At 51.7% G+C, this 13,463-nt stretch overlaps 2 protein-coding genes across 2 annotated transcripts; one reads left to right on the plus strand and one right to left on the minus strand.

Moving 5' to 3' along the window:
- Positions 1–1,024: 1,024 nt before the first annotated feature.
- BD324DRAFT_581241 (Sec63 Brl domain-domain-containing protein) lies at positions 1,025–7,837 on the plus strand (the record flags this gene model as incomplete). The annotated part of the gene is made up of 8 exons (XM_022013488.1): positions 1,025–1,112; positions 1,167–3,897; positions 3,938–4,023; positions 4,063–6,137; positions 6,175–6,537; positions 6,576–7,276; positions 7,324–7,664; positions 7,743–7,837. 8 exons carry the CDS (start codon positions 1,025–1,027, stop codon positions 7,835–7,837), a joined length of 6,480 nt encoding a protein of 2,159 aa, XP_021870245.1.
- A 686-nt stretch (positions 7,838–8,523) lies between these two features.
- On the minus strand, positions 8,524–12,841 carry BD324DRAFT_609291 (hydroxymethylglutaryl-coenzyme A reductase-domain-containing protein; the record flags this gene model as incomplete). The annotated part of the gene is made up of 6 exons (XM_022014149.1): positions 8,524–9,103; positions 9,143–9,216; positions 9,252–11,218; positions 11,257–11,757; positions 11,807–11,918; positions 11,954–12,841. The coding sequence occupies 6 exons, from the start codon at positions 12,839–12,841 to the stop codon at positions 8,524–8,526; spliced, it is 4,122 nt and encodes a 1,373-aa protein (XP_021870246.1).
- Positions 12,842–13,463: the final 622 nt, after the last annotated feature.

A 13,463-nucleotide genomic window follows, 5' to 3' on the forward strand; every position in this document is an offset into this window, starting at 1 on the left:
GGGCAAAGGGTCAGTATGCTGACATGGCTAGAGAGCCGATCCGCTTGTCACCACCGCTCAGAGGGCTAAGCAATACTCACGCCTGGCCTGTAAAGGATATGAGACCACAAAGAAAGGAGTCATCAAAAGGGGGAGGAGGGGGAAAGATGTCGAAAATAGGTAAAAGGGCAACTTTCGACGAGGTATGAGCAAGGATGTATACGATCGTCAAGAGGATCGGATGGCTCACAAGCAGTGAAGTCCAGAAGAAGAACCCGCTCGACCTTTTGCCAAAAGACGCCCAACAGGGGTGGTTCCAGTAAGCTAAAGCTTCACAAGGTGCGGCGAGAGGGAAGCGTTGAGAGAATTCAGGGATCCATTCGCGCGTCCTATCCTCTTTGGAAAACTGTGAAGGGGTTTCCACGTCCAGGTCCAGATACAGAGATGAATTCAGCACAGAAGGATCAAGTTGGTTCCCAATCGTCGATTGTCCATCTCTGTCCTGAAGACTGATCAGACGTCCGAAAGAGTGTAAGAGAGAGAGAGAATGTACAACAAACAGAGAAGAGAAGAAGAGGGACGGGAGGATTCTCTAGGTAGAAACCACATAAAAATCTCACCATTGCCGCCCAGTCAGTCAGCCAGCAGCCAGCACCCAGAGCAGCCCTCTCTTCTCTCTCTTTTTGCTGTTTTTCTCTTTCTCTCCAGCAATTTTTCTTCGTGGGCGACTAGAAATTGCCACTTTCTGCCAAAAACCTTGAAGTCAGTTTACGTAACAACTCTCATCCCTCCCAACCCAAACTTCGCCACAACGGTCAGCAGCGACGGGGAAAAATCCTCAACGTCCATTATACCTCGGCTTCTCGTGTAAACTGGCTCTCACACTCGATTCGAATAGATCTGGTCTTGTGAGGACCACAGGGTCGATCACCGTGTATTGAGCCAGGTGTAGAAGGTGTAGCATTAGTAGTCAAGCGGAAAACCCTTGGACGAGGTTTCTGAAAAGCTCTTGCCAACCGCGAACCACGACGAGACATCCTTCATCATGTCGGGCGGCGGCGGTGGTAAGAAGGGAGGGAGGGATCTCTCAGAGTTCAACTATGGAGCGATGAGTAGATTGGTGGTGAATCAGGGTAGGTGTTCTCTTCGTGCTCCGTCGCTTGGGGGATGATACTGATGCGACTCAGATCGATCTGTATTACGAACGGATGAACCTACAGGAGCACCCGAGTCCCTTGTCGGCAGAATCAATGTCCGTGATATGGGTTCCCGAGTAAGGAGGGAACCACCCAAGGAGCTGGACAAGAAAAAGTCCAAGGGAAAGATCACTTCTGCCGATGAAGTCGAACGATCGATACGGAGAGCTCAAGAGAAGTCGACAGCTCGATTCGGCGCTGCAGATGTACTGGAAAGTGTGGCCCAGATGGAAGGACTGAGGTATAGGCCGCGGACCACCGAAACGAGAGAGGTGTACGAGCTACTCTTAGGGCTGGTTCACCAGATCCTTGGGGATCAGACACAGGAAGTCGTACGGAGTGCAGCGGACACTGTTCTGGAGAGTCTGAAAAGTGAGGATCTGAAAGAGTTTGACAAGCGGAAAGAGGTGGAAAGTGTGCTTGGAAATCTGCCAGAAGAGACTTGGAATCAACTCGTCAACTTGGGCAAAAAGGTGACGGACTATGGCGAGGAGGAGGATCACCCTGTCGGCGAAGGAGAAGAACGAGCCGTGGACGGAGAAGGCGTCGCCGTTCTGTTCGAGGACGAGGAGGATGACGAGGATGACGAGCAGGAATTTGAGGTCAAAGGCCGAGATTCAGAGGAGGAGAGCGACGAAGAAGATGACGAGGACGAGGACGAAGAGTCAGAAGCTGGTTCTGCACCTGCCGAGGATGCTGATGAAGCATTGGTCCTCGGTCGCGAGACGAAACGGAAGAAGACCGATTCGGATCGTGTCTCCCCTCATGACATAGACGCTTTCTGGCTTCAACGTCTCATCTCAGCTTCTTATCCCGATCCCGTCCAGTCTGCCGACTTCACCACCCAAGCTTTGGAATACCTAGGATCGGAAGCTGAACTGCGTGATCTTGAAAATTCTTTGGCCGAAATGTTTGGATACGAAAACTTTGATCTCGTCGCGACTTTGACCAAGAACAGAGAAGTCATCGTCTGGTGTACCAAACTGGCCCGAAGCAATGATGACGAAAAGCAAGACGTCGAAGTTGCGATGCGAGAAAAGGGTGTCGGTTGGATCCTGCGAGAATTGCGTGGAAACAGAAAACGTGCCGAACAGGAAACTTCTGAACCGACCGTCCCGACCAAGGCCAATTTGGCTCCTGGTTCCGTCGCTCAACCCCGTCGCGTCATCGATATCGACTCTCTTACCTTCTCCGAAGGAGGTCACCTCATGTCGAGGAAAAAGGTCAAATTGCCGGAAGGTTCATTCAAGCGCCAGGCGAAAGGATATGAGGAGATTCATGTACCTGAGCCGAAGCGTCGAGAAGCCGGACCGAAAGATTGGATGCCGCTCAGTAAAATGCCGGATTGGACCCAGCCTGTCTGGGCTAGCGTTCGAGCGACTCAGCTCAATCCGATCCAGAGCAAAGTCTACCCAATCGCATTCGAGACCAGTGAACCCATGTTGATTTGTGCGCCTACCGGAGCTGGAAAGACAAATTGTGCTGCTCTTGCTATGCTCAGAACGATCGGACAGTTCAGAGATCCAGATACTGGCTACATCGACCGCGATTCGTTCAAGATCATCTACGTCTCGCCGATGAAAGCTTTGGTTCAGGAACAAGTGGCAGCATTCAGCAAACGATTCAAAGACTTGGGGATCAACGTCGCCGAGTTGACCGGTGATAGTCAATTGACCAAGCAACAGATCGCCGAAACGCAGATAATCGTCACGACGCCGGAAAAGTGGGATGTCATTACGAGAAAGTCGACCGATACGAGCTACACCAACTTGGTGAGATTGATGATCGTCGATGAGATTCATTTGCTTCACGATGATCGTGGACCGGTCTTGGAATCGATCATATCCCGTGCCATTCGACGGATGGACCAGACTCACGACGAGATTCGAATAGTGGGATTATCCGCCACGTTGCCAAACTACAAGGATGTCGCTGCTTTCCTTCGAGTAGACGTTAAAAAGGGTCTGTTCTTCTTCGATGCCACATACAGACCAGTTGGACTGAAGCAGCAATTCATCGGAGTCACGGAGAAGAAAGCCATCAAGCGATTACAGACGATCAACGAGGTCTGTTACGAAAAGGTCCTCAATCAAGCGGGCAAGTCGCAGACGATCGTCTTTGTGCATTCGCGAAAAGAGACCGCAAAGACTGCCAAGTTTTTGCGTGACATGGCGATGGAGAAAGAGACCCTGACGCAATTCATCAATCCCGAAGGAGCATCCCGAGAGGTCCTACTTCACGAGGCAAACGAATCGAAAGATTTCAATCTCAAGGATATCTTGCCGTTTGGGTTCGGTATTCATCACGCCGGAATGTCCAAAGAAGACCGTGCCACTGTCGAAGAACTCTTCTTAGACGGACACATCCAAGTCCTGTGCTCCACCGCTACGCTCGCTTGGGGTGTCAATCTGCCCGCTCATACGGTCATCATCAAAGGCACTCAGGTGTATAACCCTGAAAAGGGCAAATGGTCAGAATTGTCCCCTCAGGACGTCTTGCAGATGCTTGGTCGAGCTGGTCGACCTCAGTTTGACACCTACGGTGAAGGTATCATCATCACCAACCATGGTGAACTTCAATATTACACCAGTTTGATGAATCAGCAATTGCCGATAGAAAGTCAATTCGTCTCGAAGATGGTCGACAATCTCAATGCAGAGATCGTCCTTGGCACTGTGAGAAACAGAGACGAAGGAGTGGCATGGCTGGGGTACACATATTTGTGAGTGGACGACGAGAGACTTTCGGGCTGAACCGATCAGATACGTCCGAATGGTCGGTTCTCCGGGATTGTACAATGTCGGCGCAGACTACATGGAGGGTGACCCAACATTGGTGCAAAAACGAGGTAAAGCCTCACTGTTGCGATAAAAGCTGATCCTCCCAGCCGACTTGATCCACTCTGCTGCTGTACTCCTCGAGAAAGGTGGCTTGATCCGTTATGATCGTACGACCGGAGTCTTCCAGAGCACAGATCTCGGTCGAATCGCTTCTCACTACTACGTCGCTTATTCCTCCATGGCGGTCTACAATAAGCATCTCAAGCCAAATCTCAACATGATCGATCTTTTCCGAGTGTTCGCCTTGTCAAATGAATTCAAGCTCATTCCAGTGCGACAAGAGGAGAAGCTCGAACTGGCCAAGCTGCTCGAGCGAGTACCTATTCCCGTCAAAGAGGGTGTCGATGAGCCCGTGGCGAAGATCAATGTCCTTCTTCAAGCGTACATCTCGCAGCTCAAACTGAGCGGATTTGACATTGTCACGGACATGGTCTTCATCCAGCAATCCGCTGGACGTATCCTTCGAGCCATGTTTGAGATTTGCCTAAAGAAGGGATGGGCCGCACCGATGCGAGCCGCTCTTGATCTGTGCAAAATGGTCGAGAGACGGATGTGGAAAACTATGACACCGCTCAGGCAGTTCCCCCGAATCAGGAGCGAGATCGTGACCAAGGCCGAGAGGAAAGATTTCCCCTGGTATCGATACTTTGATCTGGACGCGGCCGAACTCGGAGAGTTGATTGGGTTACCAAAGTCTGGTCAATTGATCGAGAGTCTGGTTCACAAATTCCCGCGACTGGATATTCAAGCGCACGTCTTGCCACTGACGCGATCCCTGCTCAAGATCAACGTGACCGTCACGCCTGATTTCGTTTGGGATTACGAGATACACGGTGCAAGTCAGGCTTTCTGGATCATTGTAGAGGACGTCGATGGCGAGCGTATCTTGTACCACGACCAGTTCATCCTTCGACAACGCTTCGCCCAGGACGAGCATTACATCACCATCACAGTGCCGATCTCTGATCCCGTTCCCCCAAATTATTACATCTCCATCATCTCGGACCGATGGCTTCAAGCTGAGAGCCGTCTTCCCGTCTCCTTCCAACACCTCATCCGTCCTGAACCTTTCCCGCCTCACACTCCGCTCTTGGACCTTCAGCTCCAGCCCGTCACTGCCCTTCACAACAAGGCCTTTGAGAATTTATATCCGTTTGAATCGTTCAACAAGATTCAAACACAGGTCTTCCAAGCCCTTTACACGACCGATGAAAGCGTGTTTGTCGGTGCACCCACGGGATCAGGCAAGACTGTCTGCGCCGAGCTGGCCTTGTTGAGGTTATGGTCAAAGAAGGATCCACCGAGGGCAGTCTGCATCGAGCCTTACCAAGAGATGGTGGATGCTCGAGTCTCAGAATGGAGCGAAAAGTTTACGAACCTCAACAAGGAAGTCGTAGCCCTCACGGGTGAATCCACTGCGGATCTAGCGTTGCTGCGTAAAGCCGACATCGTTGTGTGCACACCGGCCCAGTGGGATCTGTTGTCCAGACGATGGAAGACTCGAAAAGACGTTCAGACTATCGGATTGCTCATCGCCGACGAACTGCAGTTGATTGGAGGTGATGTTGGATCTACTTACGAAGTCATTGTCTCTCGAACACGTTATGTCTCTCAGCAGACTGGTGAACCGACTCGAATCGTCGCCTGTAGTGTCTCGTTATCCAACGCTCGAGATCTTGGAGATTGGATCGGCGCATCTTCTCAGACCATTTTCAACTTTTCCCCATCCACACGTCCTCTTCCCCTCGAAGTTCACTTGCAAAGCTTCAACGTTCCTCATTTCCCATCACTCATGCTTCAGATGGCCAAACCCGCGTATCTCGCCATGACAGAGCATGCGGCTGGTCGGCCAACGATCTGCTTTGTGGCTTCGAGAAAACAGTGTAAACTGACCGCCAATGATATCCTCTCCTACTGCCTGGCGGACGAGGACGAAGGCCGATTCCTCAATGTTGAGCCGGACGAGCTGGCACCGCATTTGGAGAAGCTCCAAGATCAAGATCTCGCCGAGACGCTCAAGTATGGTATTGGGTACTACCATGAGGCCTTGAGTAAGCTCGACAAGAGGATCGTGACCGCCTTGTTTGAAGAAGGAGCTATCAAGGTCCTCGTGGCTTCAAAAGTGAGTACACTGGAGTGTAACACTTGCTAAAAGTCAGGACACTGCTTGGAGCCTACCCGTCACCTCGTACATGGTCGTCATTATGGGCGTCCAGTCCTTCGACGGTCAGGAGCACCGTTATGTCGACTACGCGATCGCGGATATCCTTCAAATGATGGGTCGAGCTTGTCGACCGTCCATCGACACTTCTAGTCGCTGTGTCCTCATGTGTCAACAGACCCGAAAGGACTTTTTCAAAAAGTTCTTGAACGAGGCTTTGCCAGTCGAGTCAAGTCTGCCAAACTACCTGCATGATCATTTCAACGCGGAGATTGTGGCAAAGACGATTGAGAACAAGCAAGAAGCGGTCGACTGGTGTACCTGGACATGGTTCTATCGAAGGTTGATGCAGAACCCAGGGGTGAGTCCAAGTCAGCTCAACGACCGCTAACATGGCAGTTCTATAATCTTCAGGGAACGACACCGACGCATGTGGCCGATTATCTTTCTGAATCGGTTGAGACTACTCTGAATGACCTGGCGGCGTCAGAGTGTATCATTATCCAGGATGAAATGGACACGTTACCCAACAACTTGGGTATGATCGCTTCGTTCTACTACATCTCGTACATTACCGTCGAGACATTTTCAGCTTCGATCAAGGAAACGACCAAGCTCAAGGGATTGTTGGAGATCGTTTCCTCGGCTCACGAGTTTGAGACGGTTCCGATACGACATCACGAGGACACGCTACTGGAGCGAATCTATGGTCGCGTTCCCGTCAAACTCGCCAAAGTGGATTACAATTCGCCATACTTCAAGACTTTCCTCCTACTCCAAGCTCATTTCAGTCGAATGACCCTTCCGCCCGATCTTGCCATTGATCAAGCAGCTATCCTGGGAAAAGTTACTGGTCTGTTGTCGGCTTGTGTAGATGTCATGTCGAGCAAGTCGTATCTTGGCTGCTTGGGTGCCATGGACCTGAGTCAGATGTGTGTCCAGGCCATTTGGGACAGAGACTCGCCATTGCGTCAAGTGCCCTACTTTGACGACGAGGTACTGCAGCGATTCAAGGCAAAAGGTCTGGACTCGGTATATGACATTATGGAGCTGGAGGATGATGAGAGGAACGATCTGTTGAGAATGAACGATAGGCAATTGTGAGTGGTCTCAACGCCGGACGTTGAGCCCGGCTGACGTGAACAAGGGCACGAGTCGCCAAATTTGTCAATTCTTACCCCAATGTCGAGGTTACTTATTCTGTGGAAGACGCCGACAGCCTGAACTCTTCCGAACCAGTCACGATCAACGTCTCGCTCGATAGAGAGATGGATGAAGAGAATCCTGATGACCAAGTGGCGGACGCACCTCATTACCCCCATAAGAAGATGGTCAGCTGGTGGCTTGTCGTCGGTGATGCGAGCTCGAAACAGCTGTATGCTATCAAAAAGGTGACGGTCAAGGCCAAGTTGGAGACCAAGCTGGATTTCAACTTGAGTCAAGGTCAACACAAGTTGAAGCTGTACTTGATCTGCGATTCGTATTCGGGTAAGTGATCCGAGCGCCATGGATGGTAGCAACCTACACACTCACAGAGCGTATGATTACTGACGAATTGTTCACTAGGCGCTGATCAAGACTTTGACCTGGAACCGCTCAAGGTCGTTGAGGGAGAGAGTTCAGACGAAGAGGATTCTGATGAGGAAATGGATCAAGATTAGGTTTGAACGACGTTTGCGCAGCACTGTACGATCAAAGTGGAAGATGCATATATGGATAGCAATGATCTAATCTGGCAAAGCATCTACTGTATGTAGCTCTTGTCTCCTCTGCCGCTCTGCGCGCGCCCGCCCACCCATCAGCAGCCACAAAGACCGTCGAAACGTACGAAAAATCAAAAGGTCCTGTCAGGTTTACATGTTTACCATTAGAGTCTGTTGATCATCGAGAGCAAGGATAGCGCGTATGTATATGACTGTGAATGTGACGTATGGCTCAGGTTTCATGTTCTAGAGTCTTGGACCTTAGCACCAAGGAGGAGGAAAGGTAAGGAGCCAACATCATGACTAACGGGCAATCAGTATCGTCCCGAAAATCACCCACAGCTCGCGGTCCACGTTTATGAGATCCAGACGTGAATGCAAACTGCAGAGATACAGCGCAATGTGCATTAATGAATAGGCTTCGATGTATATATATTGAAGCCTGACTATGTCTGCGATATCACTACAGGGGATTTGATCCAGTTCCTATGTCCAATGCGGGATATATATTGTGTGTGCTAGAGAGAGAGAGAGAGAGAGAGAGAGAGAGAGAGATGATATGCCCTTGACTAATTTTGTATATTGTGTGCGTGTGCGTGTGTGACTTGCTATTCTTGATCCGTGCCTTGTAATGCCCATGCTGTTCAGACACCATTCTCGATAATCCTGACTTTGCTCGCTGATCCTTGAATACTACTGGTCTCTCCATTGGCTCGACGTTGACTTGACGGAACTCCAGCAGCCGGCGTTATACCATTGACTCCGACGCCCAACGTCGATTTGCCAACTTGGTTCACCAGCGCGTTAGACGGGACTCGTGGTGAGAGACGAGGTACGGGCTGACCGGAATTCAATGGCGTCATTCCACCTCCCCCGGCCATGTGACCCCATAGGATGTCGCCCTTGGCAGCGGCGGATCCAATCCCACCGGGCGTGACAGCACCCGGAGTCACAGGCACGGATCGGTTGTGCTTCATGTGCGCCTGAATCAAATGTCCAGCAGCAAGCGCCGACATGAGCGATAATTCCCCTGCCATCACAGCAGCGGCGATGATTCGTGCAAGACGTTGAGCGTTGGCTCCAGGTTGAGAAGCGTTTGCTCCGGCCACACCGAGCATCTCCAGCATGGCACGTTGTGGGGATAAAATGGTGCCTCCTCCGACGGTTCCAACTTCGACTGACGGCATGGAGACAGTGATCAAGAGATCCTCTCCATCATTAGTCCTGTTGCGAGTCAGTAGGTACCTTTGGCGTCGGACTCACTCCTCCATCAAAGTCATGCAGTTGGAGCTCTCCACGTTTTGCGCAGGATCCTGACCCGTTGCAAGGTACATGGCCTGACGTCAGCACGGGCTCGTGCACGCCGACTCACCGTCAAGATATTCGACGCGTGGGCGTTGAAACCGCCGACACTGCCCGCCATGGCACTTCCAATGAGATTCTTCTTGATGTTGAGATTGACGAGAGCTTGCACAGACGTCTTGAGGACCGATTTGACCACATGACCCGGCACGACGGCCTCCGCAACGACCGATTTCCCTCGACCTTCGATCCAATTGATAGCCGCCGGTTTCTTATCGGTACAGTAATTTCCAGAGAGTGAGAGGACCATCATATCCGGATATCTTTCTCTTAAAACTTCCAGAGACTTTTCAGTCCCTTTGGAGATCATGTTCATTCCCATAGCGTCACCTGTCGATGTCGCGAATCGGATGTACAATGTTCGACCAGCCAATGCGCATTCCAATGTTTGCAATCGAGCGAAGCGAGAAGTGGAATTGAAAGCGTTGGCGATGGTTCTAAAGCCCTCTGGCGAATCGATCCAGATTCTTGCATCAGCAGCCATGGTGACACTTGGGAAGTCCACGGCCGGCCCTCGGGTCATGGCGTCCTTGGTAAGAACCGTGGTGACTCCACCGCCGGCATTTAACGCCTTGCAGCCACGTGATGTCGACGCGACCAACGTACCCTCGGTGGTCGCCATTGGAATGTGCAGAAGTTGTCCATCGATGTTGAGGGGACCAGCGATACCCACTGGGAGAGGCATGTAACCAATGACATTCTCGCAGCATGCCCCAATGATCTGCTCATAGTTGTAGTCTGCCATAGGCAATGCGGAAGCTTCGAGCGTCTGCGAGAGGGACGACCTGGAGATGACCGCCCGTCGAATTCTCACCGCCCGCTCCAGATCCTTGAGCGCTTTCTCCAGAGCGTATGGAGCGATCTTGCCCTTTTCCACCAGGAGAATGACTTCTTCGTCCGACAAGTTGTTGACACCAATGCCGCCAGCAAAGATCTCGATGCACTCTTCGAGGGACCTGCGACCAAACGACGGGTTGTCGGGAGGTGATGGCGAACGCTTCTTTTGAGGCGCTACGATGGGAACATTGGGAGTTGGCGGAACAACGACGTGACCAACAGCAGCTCTATCTGCTCGGCCTTCTCCTTTGGGAGTCCTGTCACCGTCTCGAACGGGAGCGGGACGAGGCATATGCGGTGGGATAGAATCTCTGCGTCGAGTGGTTGCGATGTCGAGGTCTTTTCTGTCCTTGGAAACCGAATCTTCCCGATACTTTGTCAGATTGTCTCCTCCACTCCATCTTCGCCGCTTCTTGTCCTCTGGCAGGGTCGACTCGAAAACGCCCACGAGGACTTGAGCAGCCGCAGCAACAGGACCCTTGCCTCCGATCGAGTTGGATGCGATTCCCTTGAGAAGATATCCATTGAGCAAGACAGATATGCCCAAAGCCACGACGATCCATTTCGACAAAACTGGATCTCCAACAAGCTGGGTCCATTCACTCATGAACTGGTCGATTGAAGCCATGCGGGATGGTGTGAAGCCCTCAGTTGACATGATAATGTTGGTCGGGGGAATGATCTGTACAGCGAGGTCCGTCTCCTTTGGCATACTGGCGTACAATTGCTCTAGGATAGGGGACAACGTTGCAGATCGGGTATCAATTCGAGGTTCCATCTTGTGCACTGAGTGAGCTGAATGTCGCTTTAGCGAAGTTTGCTCTGTCAGTGGGGTGCACAGGTTGAGAATGTGCAAAGTAAGGAAAGAGACGATGAGGAAAAGCTTGAGCCTGACAACGGGATTCTCAGGTTGGTCCTTGGCCTTCGCGGCACCACGCAGATCCGAACTGGAACCGAAGGGGGAGTCGGCGGTAGATGAGGCGATGGACACTTGACTAGAGTTCCGGCGAATGGAGGAGTTCTTGGGCTTGCGGCTTTTGCCCCTGATGAGCTTAATTCGATGGACCTCGACCATGACAGCGAGAATGGCAACGTAAAAAGTGAAGAGAAACACACAATCAGCAGCCATAATCAAGGCGGCTGAAACCATGAGCTGGGTTCGTTGGCGAGCAGCTCACCGAGATTGCAAAATTCTTTGAGGCCTCCGATCCCACTGTATGCGCCCACGCTCAAGACCGCAATCTCTATGGCATAGTCTCGAACAATACCAACGCCTTTCTTCCTCACCGCATCCACCACGATAGCTTTAGCAGCGACTGGGGCTGCCCAGCGAACACCTCGACCTTCGGCCAACCGTTGAAGCCTCTCTAATGGAGCGAGCTCCTTGTGCAGGGCACCGAGATCGAGGCCAAGGACCGGCCCGGATTTGCCATCGGTCGAGCTGAATGGATCCGGCAGATCCTTCGAAGGAGACAGATCGGGTGAGACGGCGACAGGAGCGATCTCGGGATTCTGGAAGACGGCTCGAGCCAGGAGATTGGGCTTATCAAACCCGACGGTGATTACCAGGAACGGCAGTGCCTCAGAAAGCGAGACGGGGTCGATAGGAATGTTCAGGAGATATGCTGCAAGCAGGGCAGTGAGAAAGGCAAAGATGGAGGATATTAGAGTGGCAAAGGCTGTACAATGAGGTCAGGAGTGAAACAGCACGAGGATGGATCGACGTACGAAGCCAAAAGTTTGAACCTAGCTTGCGCATGCTAATGAAGAGGTGCACAAATGTTGAGTGCATGAGGATGTAGCCAAGAAGGACGACAAAGATGTCTGCAGAATCGGCATTCTGCACGTTAGCCTGAGTCTCGAGAGACGGCTCACCCTTGCGAGGTGGTAAAACCTCATAACAAAAGCCCTCGCCGCGTAGGCGAACCATCTGACGTTTCTCAATCCGCCCAGCAAATCCTCTCCCTCCTTCTCGCTGTGAGATGATTCGCCCATGCCTGCGAAGAGGCCCGCGCCGTCGAACAATGGCAAAAGACCCCATGAAGATGATCCTTGAGCGATACGAAAGGTAGTGTTGGTCCCAGGAGGTGAAAAGGGAGGCAGCCTGGACAATGCGCTGAGGTAGGTGAGGGTGGGTGTTTCCGGTGTCGGTGGACGGAGGAAGAGGGTGAGTGTGTGTTGGGTAGGGTGGAGAGGATGAGGGACGAGAGAGGTCTGACATTGCGTGCAGAGATCCTGGTAGGTATACTTTTTGCCTGACCACTCCACCTCGACGCCGTTCAGCATCCAATCGACCCATTTCTGTGATACATCCTCTCCATGTTCCTTGACGAGATTGAACTGCTTGATGAGGACAACTTCTGCCTTTTCACCTGCAGTATTGCCTCCCTCGCTTGAGGGTATGACGTACCCTCCTTCCAGAGCGTTCGCTTCGAGGACACGTCGAAAGTCGGCGGATGACAGGCTATGCCATGCCTGCGATGTCGAGAGGGAGCTGAAGAAGAGTCCAGACGATGGTGAGGGGAGGTGGTGATAGGGAGAATGACCGATCTCTGGATGTGATAGTCTCACCAATTGGATAGGTCTGGGTGCAGGTGAAGCTAGCGGTGGATCCTGGAAGAATTCAGAGCCCTTGATGGCATGTAGCAGTTGAAAATAGGTCAACGTCACGACGATAAACGTCGCGGTGATGACTTCGATCGGAGCTGCTGCTGCGAGGGAGGAGAGCGTCAAGAGGGTGGACCGCACCGATTGCCGAAGCATGGTGGGCAAGACTTCACGGACGGAAAGATCCGCTTGACTGCCTCGTGTGCTGTAGTTGAACGAAAGGATCGAGATCTGTTGAGGGTCGATGTCGAAGCAGAATGGAATTCACCCAAAAAAAAAAGAGAAGAATGAACAAAAGAATAGACCTATGCTTTCCAGGTTTATGTGGGGCAATCCGGGTCTTGATCCTTGGATTCTAATGTCCTTGAGTCGAGAGTCCCCACGCCTCCTCCGTTGCCTGCTTGACGGCCGAGTTGGGGCGAAAGAAGACCTGGATGGTCAGATGACTCTGTTTGTTCGCTGTGTTCGCCAATAATAAATAGAGGTGCGTGCAGTGACACGGATCCTTTTTTTCTTCTTTTGGGCGTGAACGGAAAATGCCCAAACGGATAATAAAGAAACCAGGTGGATTGGACGAAAGAGGACAACGAGGAGAAGACGCGACAGAGGCGAGTGATCCCAGCGATATTCTTCTATGTCAGTGTAGGAGATATAGGCGATGAGACGATGACCAGCTCGTTGTCGAGTGGCCAATTTATCCGATCAGACCACTCGAGATGGACCCAGCAGTCGCCAGTGGAACGATCATTTATCGTGATAGCATTTGCATTCTGCTTCA

The sequence above is a fragment of the Kockovaella imperatae genome (genome assembly GCF_002102565.1).
Source record: "Kockovaella imperatae strain NRRL Y-17943 chromosome Unknown BD324scaffold_9, whole genome shotgun sequence".
Lineage (NCBI taxonomy): Eukaryota > Fungi > Basidiomycota > Tremellomycetes > Tremellales > Cuniculitremaceae > Kockovaella > Kockovaella imperatae.